Source organism: Manis pentadactyla, chromosome 1 (assembly GCF_030020395.1).
Source record: "Manis pentadactyla isolate mManPen7 chromosome 1, mManPen7.hap1, whole genome shotgun sequence".
In the NCBI taxonomy this organism is placed as follows: domain Eukaryota; kingdom Metazoa; phylum Chordata; class Mammalia; order Pholidota; family Manidae; genus Manis; species Manis pentadactyla.
The window spans coordinates 215,993,628-216,018,606 of NC_080019.1; the positions used below are offsets into that span (position 1 = coordinate 215,993,628).

The 24,979-nt window shown below is 37.1% G+C and overlaps 1 protein-coding gene across 3 annotated transcripts in view; it reads left to right on the forward strand.

Annotated features, from left to right (window-relative positions):
• CNTN3 (contactin 3) overlaps positions 1-24,979 on the forward strand; it is a 377,024-nt gene that overhangs the window by 254,822 nt on the left and 97,223 nt on the right. For all 3 annotated transcript variants that reach the window (XM_036878261.2, XM_036878260.2, XM_036878259.2), the window contains 3 exons: positions 21,410-21,613; positions 23,037-23,139; positions 24,044-24,228. In XM_036878261.2, coding sequence (XP_036734156.2) covers positions 21,410-21,613; positions 23,037-23,139; positions 24,044-24,228 — 492 coding nt within the window. The remainder of the gene's footprint in view (positions 1-21,409; positions 21,614-23,036; positions 23,140-24,043; positions 24,229-24,979) is intronic.

Consider the following 24,979-nt stretch of genomic DNA (forward strand, 5'->3'; position numbering starts at 1 on the left):
TGTGTGTGTGTGTGTGTGTGTGTGTGTGTGTGTGTGTGTGTGTAGTATGTGTGTGTATAAAGACATGGCAAGCCATAGTGAATGCTTAGTATACTGATTATTACAGATTAGCTGAATTAAGCCAATCTTGATTTTATTCTCCATAACATGTGCATTACACTCAGCTGCTGATCAGGTACAGTTAAATGCATGCTTACATTTCCTGACCTCTTATACCATCCCACCCTCTGGAGCCACAAGATGAGGTTGATGTTCCTACCCTGAAATGCTGAGGAGTCCAGTAGAAGAAACAGGAAAAGGTATAAACAGTTTTCAGAGACAGAGGATAAACACTGTAGAGAGGTGTGTGTCAGCACATATTTAATCTAGACTTCTCAGCTCAGTTAATTAGAATTTTTATGTTCATTATATCAATTTATAGGATTTATATTTTACTACTCTATTAACATACTTTTTCTTTTTCATGCACACAAAATATTTTCCATATATTTATTTATTTGAAATAATGAGAGTCCTTTATCTGTAGTCTCTTCTTTTCTATGAGTTCAAAGCATTTCTGATGCACATCAAATTACTTATCACAGCAGAGTTACAATGAGTGATTAAAATCACAACTTCATTTAAAATTAGAAGTCACTGGTAAAGAATAGAAAGAAACCAGAGGTTTTCTTGTTTGTGTTGGTTATTTTAACGTTTATCAAAAATGCTTAAAAACTAGCTTCATTCTAGCTTTGTGGAATTCCACCATCTTTTCAAATCAAATGGCTAAAAAGAAAGATTAACTTCCTTTCAACATTTGAAAATGTTTATCTCTAAATATAAATATGCACTTTACTGATTGTTAACTGTTCTCTGCTTCTTATCAGGGAAAGTTTAGAATTATGATGAACATCATCATCTTCATATTGAATTTTTATCATTGGTCAGACAAATTGAGATTGGGTGTCATATGTCCCAATAAAATTTACATTCTGAATGTCACTCAGATGATAAATCCTTTTCCATTTTGCTCTAAACCAGAATAAAAAATATTTCATTTCTGTTCTCTGAGTCTTATAATACATTAATTCAAATTCGCATTATTTTTCTATTGCTATATGCTTAACATCAAGAAAATTTTTACATTTTTATTGAGACTCTCTTTACAGCCTTACGATCAGACTTAGGCTTTCTTTTTTTTTCTTCTGTTTCTTCTAAGCTATTAGCTTACCACTCTTCGAGTTTTTGATTTAATAAATGAGAAAAACAGTTTGGCCTTAAATTTAAATCTCAAAATCCCTTACCTTGTGTAGATTCAGTTCTATATTAATTTGAGACAAACATCTCCACAGACTGGTCTAATGAAGTAAGTATATTATTCTCCTTTTTGGCTTTTCCCATGAGAAGTAAGTAATTTTCTGAGTTCTCTCTGTGACAGGTCTTACTCTGCTATACAGTATCTCTTCTACCTAATATCTAATATTTTAGCTTTTTTTATTGATGTTTGTATAGAATGCACTTTTATGATGTTCTGAGTGCTTTGAATCACAATTGTTGATCTACTTTTCTTACTATTAAGCCCTCAGAGGTATATCAGCTACAGTTGCACTTGTCTTTCTCCAATCGTTGATGGCTTATAAAGGTCAGGCTCATTTGGTACTTGTCTTTCTCCACCTGGCTTATTTCCCTGAGCATAATACCCTCCAGGCTCCATCCATGTTGTTGCAGATGGTAGAATTTGTTTTCTTCTTATGGCCAAATAGTATTCCATTGTGTATATGTACCACATCTTCTTTATCCATTCATCTAATGATGGACACTTACTTAGGTTGCATCCATTTCTTGGCTATTGTAAATAGTGCTGCAAAGATATGGGTGCATATGTCTTTTTGAAACTGGGTTCCTGCATTCTTAGGGTAAATTCCCAGGGGTGAAATTCCTGGGTCAAATGGTATTTCTATTTTGAGTTTTTTGAGGAACCTCCATACTGCTTTCCACAACGGTTGAACTAATTTAATGGACTAACAGTTACCATAGGGAAAGGGACTGGGGATAGTCAGTGTGAAGGGAGAGATAAGGGGAATAAGGTGCATTACAATTAGCACACATACGTTGGGGGACACATGGGGAAGGCAGTATAGCACAGAAAAGACAAGTAGTGACTCTATAGCACCTTACTACGCTGATTTACAATGACTGTAATGGGGTATGTGGTGGGGACTTGGTAATGGGGGGATCTAGTAACCACAGTGTTGCTCATGTGACTGTATATTAATGATACCAAAAAAAAGGAATAACTAATTGTAACCCTTAAAAAAAAAGGTCGCATTCAACATTAATAATTCTGCAAATGGAACAGGAGGAACTCTGCACTGTCTGGCAGATTTGGGATCACAGGACTGTTTTTGGCCCTTGCTCACTGTCTGACCTCATCTGTACTCTGTCTACTCTTCCCCACTCTTTGCTTCTACTCACACTGGCACTCTTCAGTGTACCTTCTACATGGCAGCCTCAGTCCTGCCTCAGGGCCTTTCTCCTGGACGTTCCCCCTGCCTGGAGCTTTTTCAGGTCTACTCCTTTGTGTGATCACATCTCAGCCTAAGTGTTACCTCTTTAAGAATGCTCCTTTTGCAAATCATTCATAAGGGGACAGCCACACATTTTGAACACTTTGAAAAATGCGTCAAGGGAAGGAACGGTGAATTTAAGGAAAATGAAGAGTCTTAGGCTTGTGTGATAAGACTTTCAAAATTATGAGACATCCATTATACACTGTTGTGTAAACAACAATAGTCAGATGTGCACAGCTGGTAGGAGCAGAGTGGTGTGTGCTATGGAAAGTAGTCTGGCACCGATCAATTTATTCTCACAGACTCAGACACTATCTACCCCTCGTCATGTATTTTTAAAATTTTTCACATGACTTAGTAAGGATTCATGATTGAGGATGTTCCTTTCAGTCTCATTTAGACTGTTGGGATGTTGGAAGCAAACCTGGAGCCCATTACTGGGATAGAGGAGAAGTAAAAATGGGGTTGATGGACATCAAGGAGCATTAACCAAGGTTATACATATAAGGTATTGTATGGCCAAATATTAACATACTGCCTGGAGGAAAAAAAATGTATTAAGGGAACTAGATATATAATGCAATACCATTTATGCAAAACATAACATGTGACCCAAATCTCTGGGAATGTTCTGGATTTTGATCTGGCTGGTAGTTGTGCAGGTTTATGCATTTGTAAAAGCTCACAATCCTGTACACTAAAAAGAGTGCACTCTCTGTATGAATGCTAAACCTCAACTCAAAAATTAGAAAAATTAGCCCCATGCCGACTACCTTGCTCAAAGTAGTTCCCCAAAGTCAATTTTTATTACCTCAACCTTCCAACAGTTTGTTCATAGCTCCTGCCATCATTAGATATCTTTCTGCTATACATTCAGGTGCTGTTCATTAGTGCGCTGTCTCCCAGGGCTAGACCGTAAGCTCCCTGAGGACAGAGCATTCCTCTGGGCCCTTTCTCACTACATGCTCACATGTGTATTGGCCTCTCACTCTGTCTTACTCAGCAATGTGGTGTCCTTTCTACCTAATATCTAACCTTGTGCTTTTTTGTTTTTAAGGTTTTTATAGAATGTACTTTCCTGACCTATAGGTTTAGTGATTGCTGAATAAATATTGGGTGGGAGGAAAGAAGAGGAGGAGGAGGAGGGAGGCAGGAAGTGTAAGCAGTGCATCTACTGCAAGCAGCATCCTCCCCAGGACCTGATCACTCTCCGTTTCCCCACCAGCAGCCCTGCTTTGCCTAAGCATGGCTCCCCTTGGTTGGAGTCATGTAATTAATCCCCCTGAATTCAATACTCAATGTTCCTAGACCCTGGCATGGACTCTCCTGTCCTCCTCTCCCCATTTGCCTTCCTTTATCTCCCTGTCCCTGCATCCCTCTTCCTCTCTTTTTCCGTTTCTTTCTTATCCCTTCTTTGTCATTCCGGGGCCTGTCCTTACTTCTTATATAAATAAAGTCACATAACAATTCTCATTGAAATTAAAAGGTAATGTCTTAAGAATCTAAGAGTATATCTGTAAGTACCAAATATAATAATAATAATAATAATAATAAAAATAATAATAATAATAATAATAATAATAGCATTTATTGAGCATTTCATGTGTCACAAATGTTTAAACTTATTTAAGTGATTTAATCTTCACAACCACCCCAGAGAGGTCAGGGATGTTATGTTCTCCATTTCACAGATGAGGGCACTGAAGCTCAGTTAGTAAAGGAACTTGTTTAAGGTCACATCACATAGTTGATGGGCAGGCATCACATCATAGTTCATGCTCTTGATCACTACTTAATACTGCCTCTCAACCCAGTGAACTCATTTTTACTATTTATAGAATATCCGCATTCTTATCAATTTTATGTCTTTGTGATAATATAGTAATTTGTATTAATCTGAAACAGTATCACCTTAAGGAGGAAGCCTACACTTAGGCAAAGCCTAGATTATTCAGGGGAAGTCTCTTTCCATTAAGCAGGGCTGCTAAACTTGAGTGTAAATCTCAAGATCATTATAATGTTTTATCAGGCTGCCAAACTCAAAGTTATTAAAGCACCTTTATTCACATTACAGGCTGTTACATGTTTAAGACACATCTCCGGTAATTCATGACCAGGATTGGGTCCTCATTAAACTTTGATAAATAGAGTTGTGCAGAAAAACTAGTAAATGCGAAAGAAAATACTTTCAGAGTGCACAAGGCCTTTATAGTTCTACCTTTCCACCTAAATTATCCTTTGTACCATCATTCTGATTGCCCTGTTGCAGTTACCCATTTGTCTGAACACTGCTAAGGCTGACCTTTACTGTTACTCCACTACCGCCTTTCTAATGGTGTAGTTTGTGTTGGGAAAACGTCTGCTAAGGGTGAGGTACTTGAAGAACATGTGGTTGGATGGATACTGTGGACTAGGAAAGGTGCTGGGCTTGATCCGCTTTGCCTGTGGCAGTGATAATGACAGTGTGTGGTCCTCTGAGGAAGGACTCCTTCCCTGCTGTCACTTCTGTCATTTTTTGAGACTGTTGTGCAGGACTTCCAAACGGGTTGACAGAATTTCTTGATTTTTTTTTTTTTTTCCCCCTGTGCAGCTCAAAGCTATCTGGGACCTCACAGAAGAAACATTGACAGAGAGAATCAGAACCAATTATTCTGTCATGTAATAGCCTTTTCTTCAAAAAGAGCAGACTCTCAGCAGAGAAACGAAGTTTAAAAACAGCACACTGTTAGGGCTGTTTAACATTTTCCTCCTCCTGAGTGAAACCCTTTGACCAAAGCTGGCGTTCTGGGCCTTAGTCCCGCTCAGGTCAAATACTGCGGTACTTGGGAATCCAGCTCTGGTAGCACCCACAGGCAGCTGCTGGAGTAATGCTCCTTAATGAGATCGCTTGGCTGACAAATGACATTTTTGTTAATAGTTCATAGAGTACTTTTTGAAGATCATTGTGTAGAAATCCCTGCACCACTTAACTACCATGAAAGATGAGGGGGCCATGTGAATAGCGGCTCAATTTAGAGGAAGTGCTCTGAAGAAAGGCGGAGGTGTAGCGTTGACTCCTACACGTTATCATCATGCTTGTTCCCGAAAAATCTTAATTACGTCTTTCAGGAGCTCATTATTTATTTCAGAGAGAATAATAAGGCTTCCTTCCAAGTCATTAGGCCTGGGTTCTAAATTTTAGGCCTTCAATTTCTCTCTTTTATCTTGGCATATGGAACAGAGCTTGGATTAAAGAGGGAGAGGGGCTAATGATGGCAAGGCTGAGTGAGTGAATGCAGAACTGCTTAGATGTATTAAATCTGATAAAGCTGAGACTTGGGAATCATCTAGAGCAAACACTGTGTCTCTCCCTCCCTGTATCTGAGAGCTCCTTGAGCCTCTGGGCCTCAATACTCTCATTAGGAAAATGGGGAAAATGACCTACGTGGTGGGATGGTATGAAGATTCAGGGAGCTGTCAGCGTGCTGTAACAAAATGCCCAGCACCAAGCAGTTCCCATTAAGTAGCAGCTATTGCTGTTACTGCTGGAACTCTTATCCCTGTTGCTTTTGTTGTTATTAGTATGAGATACTTTTTCTCTATGTATGTAGCACAGCATAGAGCATCAAAATAAGGCCATGGCCCCATTTGTGAGTCATTTTTATTTGTCATGTTTGTTTGCATAAAATGATTTTTAAGTGCACTTTACAAATAGGGTCTGACATAGTCTCCCCATGGGAAAGTGACGATCCCTGTTTTTTCTCCTGTAACTAGAAAACCTCTTCCTGAGCAATGTGTTAAAATAACTAACAAAATGACTCCAACTTGTTAATTCAGTGATGATACTGAGGTGATTTAACTTAGCCTTTCTACAAATATAAAAGCCAATGTAATCCCATAAAGTTTCTCTATCAGTGTCTAAAATACAGTATTTCGGAGATAAGAGCCAGTAGTTTTGATAATTAAAATCATATCCTAAGTGCCTTAAGTTCTTTTCAGTAACTGGCATACAAAATTAGTTGAAGCTGCATGTTGATGATGTGAATCCAAACTGAAAAATTAATCAGTTGTGTAGGACAAAGGCCAGGAGTACACACACTGAATCCCTAATATAGAAAATGGCAGCAATTAGCTTCAATAATCAAATTAAAATTTGATAACTAACATAAAAAATGAAAAAAAAGAATGCCTGGTGGACTAGTTGTCTTTTCCTAAATAAGTGTAAATAAAGGGTGAATCCTTACAAATTCGATTTCCCCAGTTTTATCCAGCACTGCCTGCCACGTGGACTACAAGGGTGGTTTTTGCCAGAGGTTGTAAAGGCCAGTTTTCTCTTGCCTGTGTGCCTGTAGGCACTTTGATGAGATGTCCTGTGCAGAGAAAGGGATAGACTGTAATGTGTATCCAAAGATTATGTTAGCCACCCCTTACAATATAATTTGTCAGGAAATGGTTATTAAAATAAATACAATCATTAGGAATTATTTTACAGCCTTTTTGGTAGGAAAGTTTTTAATAAAAATAAATATATTACTGGATTGTAAAGGCTGTTTTGTATATATCTTTGTTTCTTTTCTTTTTTTAAAACAGTTGCAAAATCTTCCAAGTATTCATATGCTGTAGTTTTTCTTGCACTGAGTTTTTGAATTACATTTAAAATACTTGATATTCTATAATCAACGATTTGATAGCCTCTCAATACAAGTGTATCTGATCATCATAATTATGTAATTAATACTTCCACGCTGCTTTGTTTACCCAGTAAACTTCTTAACATATTAGGTTATCAATAAATATTTATGATGTGGGCTTTTATTTAAATTCATGTCCCTTTTTAATTTGTCAATATGAACTTTTTTGTTTTTCCTGTCTGTTAATGCTCACCTTTCAAGAAACACTAGGTTAATTTTAAGTCATTTGGAGGGTTTCTATCAGAAACCAACTTGGCACTGTGATGGGCTAATGTCCGGCTACTCAGAGCCTGTCCATGGTCACCCTTCCTGACTCATCCATCCCCCAGGAGAACTACTGTGGGCTGATCATCCACCTTTAACCATTCTCTCCTTCATCCCAGGATGAGAATTCATCAACTAAAGAAAAGGAGAGAACATTTTTAATTACATAGATCTCATTTTATATGTATGATCTTATATATAAATCAATTTTCTTTTCCTAGCTGTGTCATTCTGTCATCATTAAGGTTCAAGAGTTAAGTGGAACAGGGACCTTTTCTCATATTCATTTAATAGCTGTATATCACCCAAAACAATGGCATGGAGATGAGCACTTAATTAATAGCTCTTCCAATTTTAAAGGCAAAGCAAGCTCTTGGTATCCTCATAGGGATCTGATGAGGTATTTCCATTCCTTAAGATTAGAGACAGTCAACTGACATTTAGAAATGATTTTTCCCATTTGGAAATAATTCCAAAAGCAAGTTAGAAATAAAACTGCAGAGCATCAATAGACTTCTGTGCTACGCAGAGCAGCATAGCCACTCCCGAGCCCACCAGGCGCCACCTGTCCTGGGAACCGCTCCTTTTGTGGCAGACTTACTTTTACCCTCATCTGATTAACTTAGCACACAGGCTGCTGCATTTCATCATGCCTGCATTTTGAGCCTTTCTCAGAATCCGTTTTCGCTCCTCTTCACTTTCTATTCATACCAGATTGGATGATTTTTTTTTCAGAACACTTACATTGGCTTACATTTTCTCCTAAGAATACAATTTTAATCCTGCTTATGCTGTATAGTTATCTTAACCTGCTCTGTGCAGTTCTTTCATTCATTCTGGTAAAGTTTATCCTCGCCATGTTCCCCTTCTGTTTATATACCTGTTACATATCTCCTGAAAATACAACAACACACTGTTAAAAGCAAGTCCCACCAAAACCTCGGTGATTATAGGAGTCAGATATCTCTGTACACACATCATTTTAGAGCTTTTCACTCTCAGCAAAGCATAGAAAACTTGCCTGATACCTGTTTGCCTTCCTCTACTACCAGCATCTTAAGCTCTTACAGTAGCTGTGCTTCTGCTGCCTAGATCTTTCAGGGAACCTTAGATCTTTATTACCTGAATCAAGGTGGGCCAGTTCACTGCAGTGTCTGTGTCATTCAGCCCTGCTTCTCTGCTTTCTCCACAAAACCTGCATTTTGCATATTTAACTTTTTTATAGGATCCCCGCAGAGGACCGAGCAGACAGTACCAAAACAACAGCAAAAATCATCACAAATATTTATTGAGCACTCACTATTTTCATACATGCCTGTAAGTACTTTGTACTTTTGTTTTTAATCTGCACAACAAACCTCTGAGACAGGCACTATTATTAACTTTATTTTACAAGGAAACTGAGACATAGGGAGGAAAAATGTTTTTCCTTAGGTCACATAGCTGTAGGTATCAGAAACCGGGATGGATCCTAGTCATATATATATATATATTTTTTTTTATTGTGTGTGTATATGTGTATGTGTTTACATTTGCCAGTAACTCTTGTTTGTAATCATTACAGTGGACTGTCTTTTGTAGAAGTGAAACTTATAAAAGAAATTCAGTATTTTAAGGGACAGAAGGTAATCGTAAACAAGAGTAATCCCCAATCCCTTTTGAATTTTGTCAATTCATTTTAAATGTCAAATTTTACTATTGCTCACATGATAGGGAAGCTACACAGAAGAAAGCCCTGTGTAGTGGGTTGGGCTGTGTTATACCCTGTGGGACAGTGTTGTGCCTGGATTGAAATCCTTCTAACTTTATTTATTTCTTGGGACGTCCTTTTAATTGCCTTATCAGTGTAAAACAGGAGAGTAATACTACTTGCCTCATAGACTTCTGTCTGTGGACTAAAGTTAATATGTCAAGGTGTAAGGTCAATATGTGGGTCAAAATAAGTATTCAACTTAACTGTTTTTGTTGCTTTTTGTGTTTTTGAGAGAGAAAAATATGCAACAGCCAGAAGTCGCAATGAATTCGGTAACTCTTTTTAATTGAATATATATTTTTGTTAATCGTGATATAGCTCACATATTTTAAATAACAGACCTGTATGTGTATTATGTAACATATAGTTTGTTCAGCCTGTCCATTGGGCACGGCATGCACGTGGATTCTCTAATCTATGGCAATCCCACAATCCCCGAAAAACCTATACAACAGTTTGGCGACCAAGGCAATCTCAAGCAATTCTCTCATGTTTTAGGAAAGGAAAGAAATTGAAACTAAAGCATTTGAGTTTACCAAAGGCACATACCTGGAAGGGGACAAAGTCACCTCTAAACCTCAAATCTCATGATTCCGATGCAGAAATCCTTCCTTACAAAGATGCCCCCAAAAGCTTATTTCAGGTTGTTTTCACAGTGAGAGAGACAGCTTGGTCAAACACTATTGTGTCCTGAAATAATACTTTATGCTTTCTGAATTTCTTTATCTTTACTGTTTCTCCTTGTTAAGCAGTAGAGAAACTTTCCTTAATATATTTGTATATCAGAGGCTAAAAGGAAATTTGGAGAGACAACAGAATAGGGTCCAAGTTCTACCTACCTGCCACCAGGACAAGTCATCTGGCACCCTGGGGGTTGCTGATTAAATGCTTACTGCTGAGACTGCCATCTTACATTCTCTCTGGTGACCAAATGGTGTATCAAGCCATGAGGTTGCTTGATCTGAATCATGGCATGCTAAATACGCTGATATAACACATTCAGATTGGAAGCTAGAAAATCCCTTTATTGCATGCCAGCTGAAGGTCAGCAAATTGAATTATATAATAAAGGGATGAAAGAAATAAACATACTCATAAATTTCCCAGAAGATAAATTGTTGAAATAAAATGTGGTATAAAACAAATATGAGCAATTTCAGTAGTTCCCAGAGCCTTATATTACATAATGGTCTGAAAAAAGGTAGAACAAGTGTCTAGAATTAAGACAAAAGTCCCTCAGGGTAACTAAAATAGATGTATGGCTTTCAATTAAAACAGAATATTAACTGCTGAAAAAAAATTGACAAAATAGAGAGATCTTTATGCCAGCACCTCAGGTAATACTTTAAGGGAAAAGGATCAAAATAAGCAGGGTACATCAGCAGAGCAACTTTTTAAATATGAATTTATTTGGAAACTAAAAATGCAATATTGTTAGGGAGAATAAATAGAAGATATAATATTGAATTAGAAACTGAAGGAATAAAGCACAGTATTTGTCCAGTGGAAAGAGGATCAATGAACATTAATGTCAAATAGATTAAAATTCCTTGGTAAGTTTATTCTTGAGTTTTATCAAGACAGAATCTAATGCTCTTATTATACTGCAGATATACATATTTCCTTCTTGGAAAGAAAAGCCTTCCAGCATGTTGGCTGAAGAATCTTCACATGATTGCTGCTTTTTTTTTTCTTTCACAAAGAAACCTGTCTTCTCTATTGCAAGCATTTTATACAGAAATGTTTAAAAGAGGGAGCAGGTGGTTGCTTTGCATTTCTTATGTTGTTTCCCGTAAATACATGTGGAAACAAAAAAAAAAAAAAGGAGCTCTTACAATCTCTATTTTGTTTCTTGTTTGAAAAATGTAAGAGGAAAGAAATTAATTGACATAGTAAACATAAACTCTACCACATTTTAAGGACTACTATCAGTAGAACCTTATGCATGGGGTTGAAAGGCCAATGCCTCTTTTACCAGCTGAGGATTATGGCATGAGCTTTGAAGCCTTTCTGTGTAAGGCAAAAAGGACTTCAGTTATTGATTTTTAAGTTTTATTAGGATGCACTTATTTTTCTTTTATTTAACTCTATCTGCCTCTGTGAACTCCTGTTTGACAACTTGGGAAATCATAATAAAGCCAGTATTCATTCACTATTTTTATATTGAGCAAGATTCAGATTAGAATAGTTATATCCTTGAGAGCGCATAGAAGGGCCAGAGGTAGAAATATAAGAGCTGCATAGCACTGGTATACAATATTGAAGAGTTCATGGTTAAAATACTGCCTTGGACATATTCTGTATCAGAATGTAGTTCATTCATTCTTACATATCCACCTTTATTGACCAATACAATATACATCTATTAGTTAAATACAGTATGTTGGTAAATAGCTGTGATATTGAAAAAAAAAATGGGGGTAAGGAAAACCCACTTAAGCAGCAGCAAGGGTAAAACTGAAAACTGCTAGAAATTAATATTTGATCACAAGTTGTTTGTAAGATTTAGAGACTCTCAGATGATACAAATAGCCATCATTTTGAGAAGATCAAAATGCCAAGGTATTAGTAGAATAGGAGCAATATACTATTTTCTTGCTAACTTTTACCTCATACTATTCCCTATCCGTGGGTAGTAGAAATTGTATAAGAGTCACTGAATTGGGGACATTCAGTTACTTTTAGTCTGAATCTTTCATTGTCCAGAAATCATTCTTTGCACTAACTGGGGTATACAGTAAAGACAGAACAATTAATAGGGAGGAATCTATTTTAAAGTAGTAGCGATAGGGAAGATTTGATAAATAAGCCAATTGGTCAGCATGACAAAAGTTTACAAAGATTAGTAAGTTAGACAATTTCTAAAAAAACGTCAAACACTACACAAATGAGAAGTTTCACTGAAACCTGGCATTTGGAGCAGTAACCATGTATTTATGTATAATATCTCTCCAATGTCAGGATCTTTTTAGCTTAATTATTAAAATCACAGAAAACCCTATAACCATTGTGTTTTCGGTCTTTGAAAGACATGTCTACAGAGTGATAGACTTCCCTGGATGTATCTGCATAGCCCAGTAGACAAGGACTAGAAAGACAGTAGAAGCAGAGAGAAAATATGTATGTAAACATATATATTTATTACTTAGCATAGCAAGCAGGGAAGTGTGAGGTAGTGCAAATACTATTTTTCTGACTTTGATCTATCATTTTCCTCAAAGCCTGCATACTAGTATCTACATTTGACTTGAATCTGAGGCTGCTATGAAATCTCCAGAGTTTATCCTTTAGTGCCTAAAGAAATTGGTATTTTTAGAGCCCTACAGATATGAAAGACAGGAATCATTTTTTGATGATTGACTTTCCTTGGGTATTTTTTTATTAATATGTTTATTTCAGATATTCAGGCTTAACTGTATATCTTGGTTTAGTCATTCTTTAAAAATAAGGTGTTTTTGCACTATTTTCATAGTATATAATTTAAAATGAAACCACCACTGTTTTTAATCTGTAATTCAGAAGGGTTAGATCAGAAAGGGTACAGATCCATTTTAAAATCAGTTCTTAAATGGTGTTTATTTTGATGAACAGTTGGATTTTGCTACCAGTGGTAAGCAGCAATACTTTTCCTGTTTGTGTGAGAGAGATGGGAGTGTGTGTGTGAGACATAAAGAGAGGAGAGAGAAACATTAATTTCCCCAGCCTCCTGAGAACTCATTTGTTGTCCCCAGTAAGAAGACCTTTGTGATTTGGCAGGATAACTTCATCTTCTGCTAATAACATCATTTCTATTTACTAGTGAAAATGGACATTTTATTCGGCTTGTAAAAGTCACCCACGTGGCAAGAAAAGAAATATCAAGTCCCCATGATATTCCTTAAGGAAGAAATTTTGATTTCCATAAAAGAAAATGAGACCTTATGAGGACTGGACAGAGATATGGTGATGTCATTCCTTTATTCACTGGCCCTTAGTTATTTGTTTGCATATTTTCCCCATCTAGAGAGTTATTTTCTATCATTTGCAACCTGATGAAGCCCCTCTCTGGAATTAGCTTCTGAGAGTTGATGTGGGAATCACATCCCAAAAGTACCACCTTAGGATTCATTAAAGGGTGGGCTTCCTGTAGTTGGCTTGCAAGAAAGAAAATTTCCATTTTGCAAGGACAGTGTATTTTTGCATATCATTTTAATAACAAGGCAGGTCAATCAAATTATAATTGGCTCCAATTAGCACTCCCAAGAGCTGTAAGATTCTTTACCATCTCCTAGACTGCACTTAAAAAGGAAATGTTATTTACTGTCACTGAAGTCATAAAAAATGTCTATTATTCAGTATAAGTGATGAGGAAAGTGCAAACCTGGCAGGCGGGATTTGGCGTATATTTAAGATCTGCACACCAAACTGCACATTGTATCAAGCATGGCGGTGTGCAAAATGTGCTATTACAAAGTTTTTTATTTTAGCTGCACAAGCAGATCCTGGTAATGAAACTTCTAGTAGACGGCAGCATTTAGGTTTAGAGCTAATCTTAAAATTGCTTTCAACGTTTCGGGGTCTCTGAATTCCTTTATAAAGGTGCGCTTTTATAATAAAAATGACAAAGCAGAGAAAAATGCATTATATTCCCAAAGTCTCTCCTGTCTTAAGGACTGACTCTACCACTTGGGGCTTCTCTTTTTGAGACTCATCACTATACCAGCAAGTCTGCCCACGAGCCAGGGGGCTTGCAGGTTAAGTTTATGGCATGAGGACATTGTCATGTCTTCATAAATCATCAATAACTCTGTCCAGTCCTCATTAGGTCCTGTTTGTTCTTATGAAAATTGAAATGACTTTCTTTAAATAATGCCATGCTTTTTTAGCACCTGTGGCAAAGGAAATAGGTCTATAAATGCCTTACTGGTGTTTTGCTAATCCTTCACCTCAGTTACCCCAAATCATTGCCCCAAATCATTGCTGAACATTGAGTTTTTGAGTATCATTAAATTCAGCTCCCCTTTGCACATCTCGAGGATCCCCTTGGAGCAAGGACAGAGGGGAGGGGTGGGTTTCAGTCCCACCAAAATAACTTGAACTAAGAATAGGGGAGAATAAGTTCATTGGGGAAAATAAAAGATCTTCAGCAGAAGAAGGAAGAATGCATGTATATACAAGCAAAAATGCCAAATAGTCTCTAGAGGGCTGTCCATGTTCCTGCATCAACAAATATAGAGGAAAGAGCTTCATTTGCCACCACGTCTTGTTTAGTGGCCATGGTACCAGGAAAGAGATTAAGGCACATGTTGGGAAAGGAACTGCCCTGGCAGAAGCATTAAAACTGAAGTCAAGGAATGGCAGATCCTCGTAGAGTCAGAATATGATGGAAGATGTGAATACTCACAGAAAATACTCCCATACCTAAATGAAAAAGGTAGAACCAAAAATGGTGGCCACAGAGCATCAGGAAAGTGCATCATCTCTTGGAAGCTTCCTTATGCAATGGGAATGGCTTGTATGTCCTCCCAAAAGATAGCAACTAAAGCCAGAGAGAGAAACAAAGAAATGTGGAGTTCAGAAGGAGTGGGGGCCTACCATAAGCTTTGCGAAGCTCCTTGAGGGGGTGTGGATGAGATGACAGCTCTGTGAAGAAAGGAGTGAAATTCAAGTTAAGACAGGTGAGAGATCACCAGACTCATGACTTGGTCTGTAGAACAAGAGTCAGCAAGCTTGTTCTTCAAAGGTCATATATATATATTTTAGTCTTTATGGGCCACATAGTCTCTGCCTCAGCATTCAGTTCTGCTCCTGTAGCATGAAAGCGGGATAGACGATAACAACTGAATAGGTTTTATCTTCCAAAATACTTGATTCACAAAGCAGGCATCAGGCTGAGCTTGACCCATTGTTCTACTTTGCCGATCCCTGGCCTACGGTCAGCACTCTGGTTTGAATGGAGGAAGGAACGTCATTTTTAGCTTTTCCCCCCTTCCTGATTGTTCATTTTTCTCCATATCTCAGGACCCTTGCTAGCAGGACTTGTTAGTACTCTATAAATCAGAATGAATTAGGCAGACATTTATAGGCTAAACAAGGAAACCTACTATGCGTAGTAATGTTGCCCTCAAAGCAACGATTTGCATAACAGCATTTGAACCTTAACCCATTGAAATGTTAGAAATGTCAATAGATGCCGTCTGCTTTGAGGTAGACTTTTCAGTTCCAACCATTGATCTTTTGCTCTTCAAACCTGAAATTATTTTCAGTTTTCTACATTGCTTTAGATTCTTTACTATGTGCTATGTCCTAAACCCACCTGTAAGCTCCATAGCAAAATTACTTCCCCAATTGTATAAATCAATGATAAAAAATCTTGAATAGCATCAAGCAAGTGCTCACACCCTTTTAAATATGCAGGATTTTAAAGTAGGTCAAGCTTCCCAGTTGGCACCGCAGAAAATGGCCAGTTACTTTTACAATTTTGCCCAGTTGCAGTTTTGTTTAACAATTTGTTCTAAAAAATGCCTATATGATGGATTAAAATAACTCATAATAGAGTTTTATAATGGAACTAGAAATAAACTCTTAAATGTCAGTAGTATGAGTATTAATGTATCTCCAGCTAAACTCTAGAGTGACATATTTTGTGTTAAATTGACTGGCCTTGTATTTAAGTGACCCAAGAAGTCATGTGGTTGTAGGAGTGATGTCATTCATCACATATTACTTTTTTAGAAAGCAGAGTTTCAGTACTTTGTTAACTTAATTTATGGCTTTGATTGGCAAAACAGCTTCACTTTCGATCACACAGTATTTCACATTCCTAATATTCACATAGCATTTTTTAATAGAAAGCCCAGTGGCCGAGTAGTATTGGCATATGTTTGTGATTTACACCAGAGATTGTGGAAGGTTTTGTAAAGTTTACCTTGTCTGAAGGTATAAAATGATCATCTTTATTAGAGCTTTATATTTATCATCATTCATAAAATGATGTTGGAAAATCTCCAGAGAACGATCTTATATATAATATATATATATGTGTGTGTGTGTTACTTTGCAGTATACAATTAACAGTTACTACAAATGCAGATTTTTGTAAGTAAAGTCTGATAGTATTACAGCAGGTATGTCTTACTTTATTTAGAATGCCGTAAAACACATAATCCTCTAATGTTTTCAATCAGAGTGATGCTATTTGTGTCTTAATACCATCATGCAGACTATAAATGAAGTAGTACAGATCTTTTCTCAAAATATGAAAGTTATGTTTCATTCCATCTCAAAGAAAAAGTCTCTAAAGAAGAGTAGGTAGGTGCTACAGATTTCTGTGTACCTCTCACGACAGTATATATACCACATTCAACATAGATTTGATTTCTTTCCCGAAGTCGTGAAATGTCTGAATCTTTGTACAAAACCATGACTAAGTCATTTGCCCTGGGGTGGCTGTGGTTTGCTATGTCTTTTGGAATTAGTCCCCCCAATTAGATTGACCTTATAATCATAGTGTATAAAATATGATTCTTCCCTGGGCTTTCTCTACTTTTTTGTCTTGCATCACTTGTTTTTCATTGGCAGTTTTATCTTCAGCACCAAACACTGTGCCTGGACATAATAAACACCTTATTGTTAGCTATTCTCATCATTTGTATTCCTGTTGCTACTGTGGCAAATTACCATGAACTTACGGCATAAAACAACACAAATGTATCCTCTTACTGTTTGGTAGGTCAGAAGTCCAACACAGGTGTCACTGGGCTAAAGTCAAGGTGCCAGATGTTGACAGGGCCGCTGAACGCTCGGGGAGAATCCATTCCCTTCCTTCTGCAGCTTCTAGAGGCTGCCCACATTCCATGTCCCCAGCCAGCAATCACGTCACTCAGAACTCTGCTTTCAGAGTCAAGTCTTCTCAACCTCCTGTCCCCCCTTGTTCCTTTCAAGGACCCGTGTCATTACATGTTACCCTCCCAGGCCCATTTTAAGATCCTTAATCACATTTGCAAAGCCCCGTTGCTTGTATTTTATTTCCCTATTGTCTGCTCTAACACATTACCATAAATGTATTCATTTACAGCTCTGCAGGTCTCAAGTCCAAGATCAGTGTCACTTGGCTAGCAAATCAAAGTGTTGGCAGGCATTCCTTTTGGAGACACAGGGGAAAATCTGTTTCCTTGTTGTTTCTAGCTTCTAGAAGCCATCTGCATTCCTTGACTCTTGGCCCCTTCTTCCTCCATGTTCAAACCAAGAACATAGCACGTTTGATTGTCTTTCTTTGGCCAAGACACTTGCTTCAGTCCTTACATTTCCTTTTCTCTAACTCTGACCCTCCTGCTTCCCTTGTATAAGGGCTCTTGTGAATGCACTGGGTCCTCCGGAGAATCCAGGATTATTTTCCCATCTCAACATCCTTAATTTAATTATATCTACAAAGTCCCTCTTGCCATATCAGATAACATATTCATAGATTTCAGGGATTAGTTTTTCTTGCCATTAAGCCCAAATTCTCTTCAGCTTTTATTTAAAGGTCCCACCCACCCATTAGACATTTACTTCTAGGTTACCAACCCAAGTCTCAAAATCTATTTTCAGCACCACCTCTTCCTTCTCTATGGTGGTTCCTCTTCCTGCTTCTCCTGTTTCCTCTGCTTATCCCAGCTTAGAACCTTAGAGATAGATAGTTTGTGTTGTTAGTCAAAGATTTTATTCTTTCTCTTGATTTTCTGAGGATGTATTTAGGAGAAGTAATAGAGGAAGACCAGTGTATTATTCTAGTTACCAATAGTTAGGCCATATTATTGCACTGTTATTTTAATACTATACCATGCTATCCGGATGTGAAGAAAAGGAGAGTGTTTATGAAAACTCTTTTAAGATGTCTTTCTCTGGTGTATAATATACAGGATGTGTCTTGTCTGCACAGTTTTGTGAACTCACATATGCAGTGTGCTTTGGGTGACTTTTCAAGACTGTATACCATTTGCAATTAAATTCATCATACCCATCTGAATTTGAACTTTTAATGTGCCTTACTGCATTAATTCTTTAAAGCAGAGCACTGGCATCCTGATTCCTACAAAACAGCAGCTTCTCTACTTATTTTTCGAGTTATGTATGATAGTTGAGGGCTTCTGCTTAGCAACTGAACCAGGAGAGCATTCCGTAAATGGGGAAATGTTTCCTTCTTTGTGTGGTGGGAGTCTCAGGATAGGTTTGCACTGTGTTACTCTTGGGCACTGATTTATGTGGGCTAGTTTGGAAGGTAGGTACTAAGAATCAATCGGATCAGTTTGTATATATAAAGGAGTGAGGTGAGGGGATTAACTTGATGGAAGTCCGGGAGAGGGACAGTTATCCACAAGGAAGTCAATGAAAAAGGACATTTCCCCAGGTCTAAGGGAAGGGGCAGTTCTTAATACAGAGAACAGTTGTTGTTCGATTGCAGCAACTTGTCAGGCCAGGTCCTCTGAGAAGCAGACCCCCCAAGGTGGGACTAAAGGATAAGACTATTCAAGGAAAAAAAAAAATACTGGAGGAAGTACCTGTGTAGAATAAAGAGGAAGAGAGCAAAATGGATAGAGGGAGCCTCACACTGAGATTCAGGCCTGAAATCTGTGAACAAAGAGAAAGAACACTTGGGTAGGAAGAATGACCGATGCAGCACAGTTCTGAGGACATGGTTTCCTGTGTGATGGGAAGACTCCAAGTCAAAGGGGCCCGTGAGAGGAGCCCTGTACCAGGAAGGAGCAGGCCAACATCAGCACCCTCGTGGAGTTCAGCCCTTCCCCAGGAGCTGGACACAGCACTCCTGGGCTAGCAGCTGGAAGGCACTGTTATCTGTTTTATTCAGTAGATTCTCTCAAGGTGAGACCTAAGTGGGACGCCTCCATGTCTACCCTTTGAGTCACACATAGTTTACTTCCTTATGCTCATTTCGGAAGTAATCTTCAAAGTGATTTTAATTTTGGCCTCCTTCCCTACTTCTCCTAACAGTCTGGCCTTACTGGTTCAAATAGACAAAGCCACCACAATATTTTTATAGCCATGTACTAATAGTATAATATTTAAGTAGTAATGTTAATTTGTGATTAAAAGAAATACTACAAATGAATCGTATAAGATGTTTTATTTTGAATTGAACACTTTTAATCAAAATTATATATGTAATATTCTAAGTTGCTGCTTATAGCTATTGTTCATACATTCTCCTTACTATATAATATCTTCTATATGAATTTGTTAGATGTTAGAGTTTCTGACTGAATCTGAAGTCTTTCCATCAGACTTTCTCATTTTGATGTAAACTGGTTTAATAAGATTGACTTCTTATTCTTAATACGTAGCTAAGGTCTGTATATGGTTATGGAGCAGCAGAAGTTTTACTCTTACTAAATAAAAGGGAGAGGGACAATCATATTAATTTCATGAGTATTTTTGGGGAAACGGAAGAAAAGATTGCTTTGCCTTCTTTAAAGCAAGGTGAGATTATGAGGAGTAGGGGCTGTGGGGGTAGAACTGGATGCTTAGACCAGGAGGAAGAGCCTAATAAAGGATTGGTGCCTCAAAAGCTGCCAGTTTTTTTAACAGTTACAGAACAAATTCAACCTATCTCACCAGCATTCTTTAACCCCCTGCTTTTCTGTTTTGTTTTGTTTTGTCTCATTTTTAGTACAGTAGCAAGAGAAGAGCACCACTCACCATACTCTCTCCTCTGCTTGCCTTTCACATGCTCCTCACGCCACCTGGAGTGTTTTTATCCCCACCTCTAGAAAGTTCTGTCCTGTAAAACCTTCCCTCCATCACGAAAGAATGTCCCGTCTCCTTGCTCTGAAAGCCATAGTTCACTTTCACCCAGCACTTACACATTGTCTCACTGGTATTTGTATACTGAATTACTGCCTCCCTCTGACAAATGGAAAAGACCCTTCACCATTGGAATCATGCCTTAAATATATTTTTGAACTTGTTATTCATTAGATTTATTTTGATTATATGTTGCCCAAAAATTCTTTTGGAAAAGCATTACGGTAATGAACCAATGCAATAATGTTAATGAAATTATAAAAGAAAATAGGGCCATGGGAAGAAGGAATCAAATAAGCCAACTGCAGTAACTGTTTAAGTAACAAATTGCCCCTGGAAAATATGGGCATCTGGAACCGAGCAGCATAATATTATTTAGTCCTCATTATCACAGAGTAGTAGAACAATTGTTCCTTTGGAGACTAGTTGATTTTTATCTTAACCCTAAAGTTCAAGAAAGCTCTCATACTGAACTTTACATATCAGATAGTAGTATAAATTTATTTTAATTAACTTAATGCTTCTTGAAGACTAAATATTTTTGGATGTTTTATTTTGCTAATTTGTGGGGGGTAAATTAACAGACAGGATAAAAATTGGCATTGCATATTTACCAAGTGGTGGGGGTGCAGATAAGTAAAGAGATCATTTCATACAAAGTGCTAAGTGCTTTGATTTATATTAACTTAAGGTTGCTCTATGTAGGAGCACCTACTCAGAGGATAAGGATGAAGGAAGACTACTCTGAGGAGGTGATTTCTGATGTCGGAACCAAGCTTTGAAAACCATTTGGAAGTTATTGTGGCAGAATGGGGCTTGGTGCTGAAAGAGGAGGAAGCCAAGGCGTGGACAGAGAAAAAGGACATTGCAGGCTCCAAGAGCAGAATGGGCAAAGACCCAGATGCAACAGAGTGCCAGGCATCTCACATGCTAAGGTTTTAAGCAGGAGCCTAAGCATGCAAGGTCTCATATTCAAGTTAAGCAATTTTGCATTATTCCCAAGAGTACTGAGGAATTACTAAAAGTGTTATGTCAGGGATCTGACATGATGACTTTGGTCATTTTGAAAGATAATAGAATGTGTAGTGTGGACATACAAATTAAAAGGGAGCAAGACTGAAGCCATAGAGATTTTTAGGATGTGTCTAGAGCAGTGACAATGATGGCAGTAATAGCATTGCTCCCAGAAAAATGCTGATCAGCCGTGTCCTCCATGAATAATACCAGATGACCACAGATTTCATTTCACATAGCTGTGTCTTTCTCTCCATGACCTACCATAAAAACACTCTGCATTATTTTGTAGTAAAGGTGATTTTTATATATTTTAAATTATATTATGGGAAACTTTCCTTAGTGATGGAATTTCTTTTCTCTGAAAATTGTATCAGAACTATCATATGCTTGGATCTTCAATGAATACCCATCATTTGTTGAAGAAGATAGTCGGAGGTTTGTTTCTCAGGAGACAGGCCACCTCTACATAGCCAAGGTGGAGCCATCCGACGTGGGAAATTACACATGTGTGGTGACAAGTATGGTGACAAATGCCAGAGTGCTGGGCTCCCCAACTCCTTTGGTTCTACGTTCTGATGGTATGAAATGTTTCAAGGTGCACGTCCAAGTGAAAGTGTTGTAAACAGCAGCCAAAGGAGAGTGAAAAGTATATTGTGAAGAATTATCATGTAATTTTGGTCATAACAAAAACTATGAGTACAAGGATGAAAATTATTCCATAAACCATAGCTCCCAGTATCTAATCCTTACCCAGGACTGGCTTTATAATTTGCAAGAACCAGTACAAAATGAAAAATAGGAGCCCATTGTTCAAAAATTATTAGGAATTTCACGATGCTGAGAGCAGACCATTAAACCAAGCATATGACTCTCCTGACCTTGAAACTGAGTTCACATTCTCAGAAAGTCACCTGTTCTGACTTTTGTCAGCTTGAATTTCCTAAAACTCTGGATATTTTGTTGCAGGCTAAAAAGCATCTCTAAAAAATTTTTAAACGTGTACATTAGATCCCCAGAACTTATTCATCTTATAACTAAAAGTATGTACACTTTGACCAACATTTCTCCATTGCCCCTGACAGCTTGGGGATCATAGTGAATAATACTGTACTGCAAACTTGAAATTTGCTAAGAAAGCAGATGTTAAGTGTCCTTGCCACAAAAAATTAAAAAGTTAAAAAAAATTTAAATGGTATTAATACGAGTTACTCGATGTGTTAATTTGATCAAGATAATTATTTCACATCTCATACATAAATTAAATCATCACATTGTACACTGCCAAAAAATCATGTACAATCTAAATATATACAACCTTTATTTGCTAATCATGCTACAGTAAAGATGGAAAAAAGAAAAAGAAAAGATATGTTTCACCAGCCCCTTCATGCCTGTTTCAGGAGAGCCCATGGGCTGTAGAGGAAGTAGATTTGTAATTCCCCACTTACACAAAACCATATCTGAAAGAGCACAATGCCATAACCACACATTAAGCACTTCTTTCCAATCAACTATAATTGGATTTGACCTTTCCCATTTATTAGTTACTGTTTCTTGTCTCATGGGAGCTATTTAATAATTTTAATATTGGTATCTGTAGTACCAAGGTACCATTAAGTAAATTCCTTCCCATAATTTTGCTATTTAGGATATTTCAAGAAGCCATACATTATATATTTCAGTTTGACTAGAAATGTCCAAACTGAGTACTGAATTAAAAAGCCTCTCGTTTCGTGTAGTGCAAAAGGCATAATGTTTTTCTCAGAACTGCTCTGTGAGTGGTAACTCATGAATTGTGGAATCTAGAGTTCCTGAATGTTTATTGTTGCATGTTTGGTCCAGGTTAGTACTTCTAAAAGTACCTAAATAGATGGCTAGTGAGTAATTTAGATTATTAGAGAAACTAGTTTAGAATAAAGCAAAAGGAAGTTTAATTTAAGGAAAATGGGACCATTCCAATGGAAATGATGAAACCATTAACTTTGTATTGTGGGTTTACAGGTGTGATGGGCGAATATGAACCAAAAATAGAAGTTCAGTTTCCAGAAACTCTTCCAGCAGCTAAAGGTTCAACTGTGAAATTGGAATGTTTTGCTCTTGGAAAGTAAGTTTTATAACATTTGCTTCCATGTACTGAAATAACAGGCTCTGTAAGAGATCAAGATAGTTTTTGACAGACTCTTCCTTTCCTTATTTTCTAAAATTTTCTATCATTTAGAAGCAAAGGAAAAATAAAATACAGGGAAAATGCACATACATAATTTAGTTTGAAATTTTAAAGGCAATTTGCAGAAAATGACTATGCCCGCCTAATTTCATAAACTAAATTGGTTATTTTTCTTTTGCTTGTTCATTTTTTGTATATAATACTGGAGGTAAGTGTTAGACTTTTTTTCTTTAAATGATGAATTTACTCAAGAAAATGCAAATTTTATTTGATTAAAATTAAACTTAAAGAGGAAAATCTTTGTATCAAGTTTAAATAATTGAAAACTGGAGACATTCTGCATTTGAAAATGTGCGCCTTTTTCCTTTGTTCTAACAAAAGATTTATTTTGTCAATCTTGAAATGCTTCCAGACATGGTTTTTTTAAATTGAAGTATAATTTATATATAATCTTATATTGGTTTCAAATGTGCAGCACAGTGGTTCAACAGTTGCCCATATTATTAAATCTCACCCCCTCTAGTGCGGTTAGTATCTGTCAACATAGGAAGATGTTACAGAATAATTCGCTGTATTCTCCATTCTGTGCTACCATCCCCCTGACCAACTTATATTGTAATTGAGAATTTTTGTGCCCCTTTATCCCCCTTACCCTTCACACCCATCCCCCTCAACCCCTCCCCCATAAGTCCCACCAGTTCTCAGTGTCTTATGAGTCTACTGCTATTGTGTTCATTCTGTTTTGTTTTGTTTTTATATTCCACAAATAAGTGAAATCATATGGTGTTTGTCTTTCTATATCAGTTTAAAATAGCAAATCACGTGCCACTTTTCTTCTTAGTCCTGTACCTCAGATTAATTGGAGAAGAAGTGATGGACTGCCCTTTTCCGGTAAAATTAAATTGAGGAAGTTCAATGGTGTCCTTGAAATCCCCAACTTCCAACAGGAAGATGCAGGGTCCTATGAATGCATTGCTGAGAATTCACGAGGAAGAAATGTCGCCAAAGGGCGTCTCACTTACTATGGTGAGCATCTACTCTGGGCAAATTGTATGTTCAACTTTTGCTCTTTTTATAAACTGTTGTTGGGGGTTGGGAGATCACAGCAGTATCCCAATGTCCAATTTGGTCTGTTTTACATTTTGTTAAATGAGGATAAATGATTATCATTGAATGAATTAAGAAGGAAATTTTACAGTGAAATTGGAGGCATGACATTCTTTTTGCATTTTAAAATGATTTAATAGTGAAGTATTTCACTTTTTTTATAAGAATAATCTTTTATACACTTAACCATATCAAGGAGAGATCTCCCTCTCTAGAAAATGTGGTCTTATATCTTTCTTGATGATCTTTACTAAGCAGAAACTGTCTACTGGGAAAACTGGCAATTACTGCGTTAGACAAACTACATCAATTCAGGCTCTTGTTGAGTTCTTCAGTGTTATTCTATCCCTTCCAATAATGTAACTACTGTGTTAGCTGCCTTTAATCTGTAATCACATTTATTTGATGTACTGCTCAATTTCGGTAAGCAAAGGATAATAATGTTACCTTTATTTAGAGTCTGTTGGTTAGAGAATTAGATTTTTTATTCAAAATTTGTTTTGAAATCTCTTTTATTAAAAAATACTAGTTTTTTGATGGAAACAGATTTGGAAAGCATAAGCTATGATTTTACAAAATGTACTATAAAATATATGAAGATATAAGCTCAGTGACTGTATATTTGCATTTAAATCATTAGACACTAGTGGAAATTGACCACTTTTGTGAA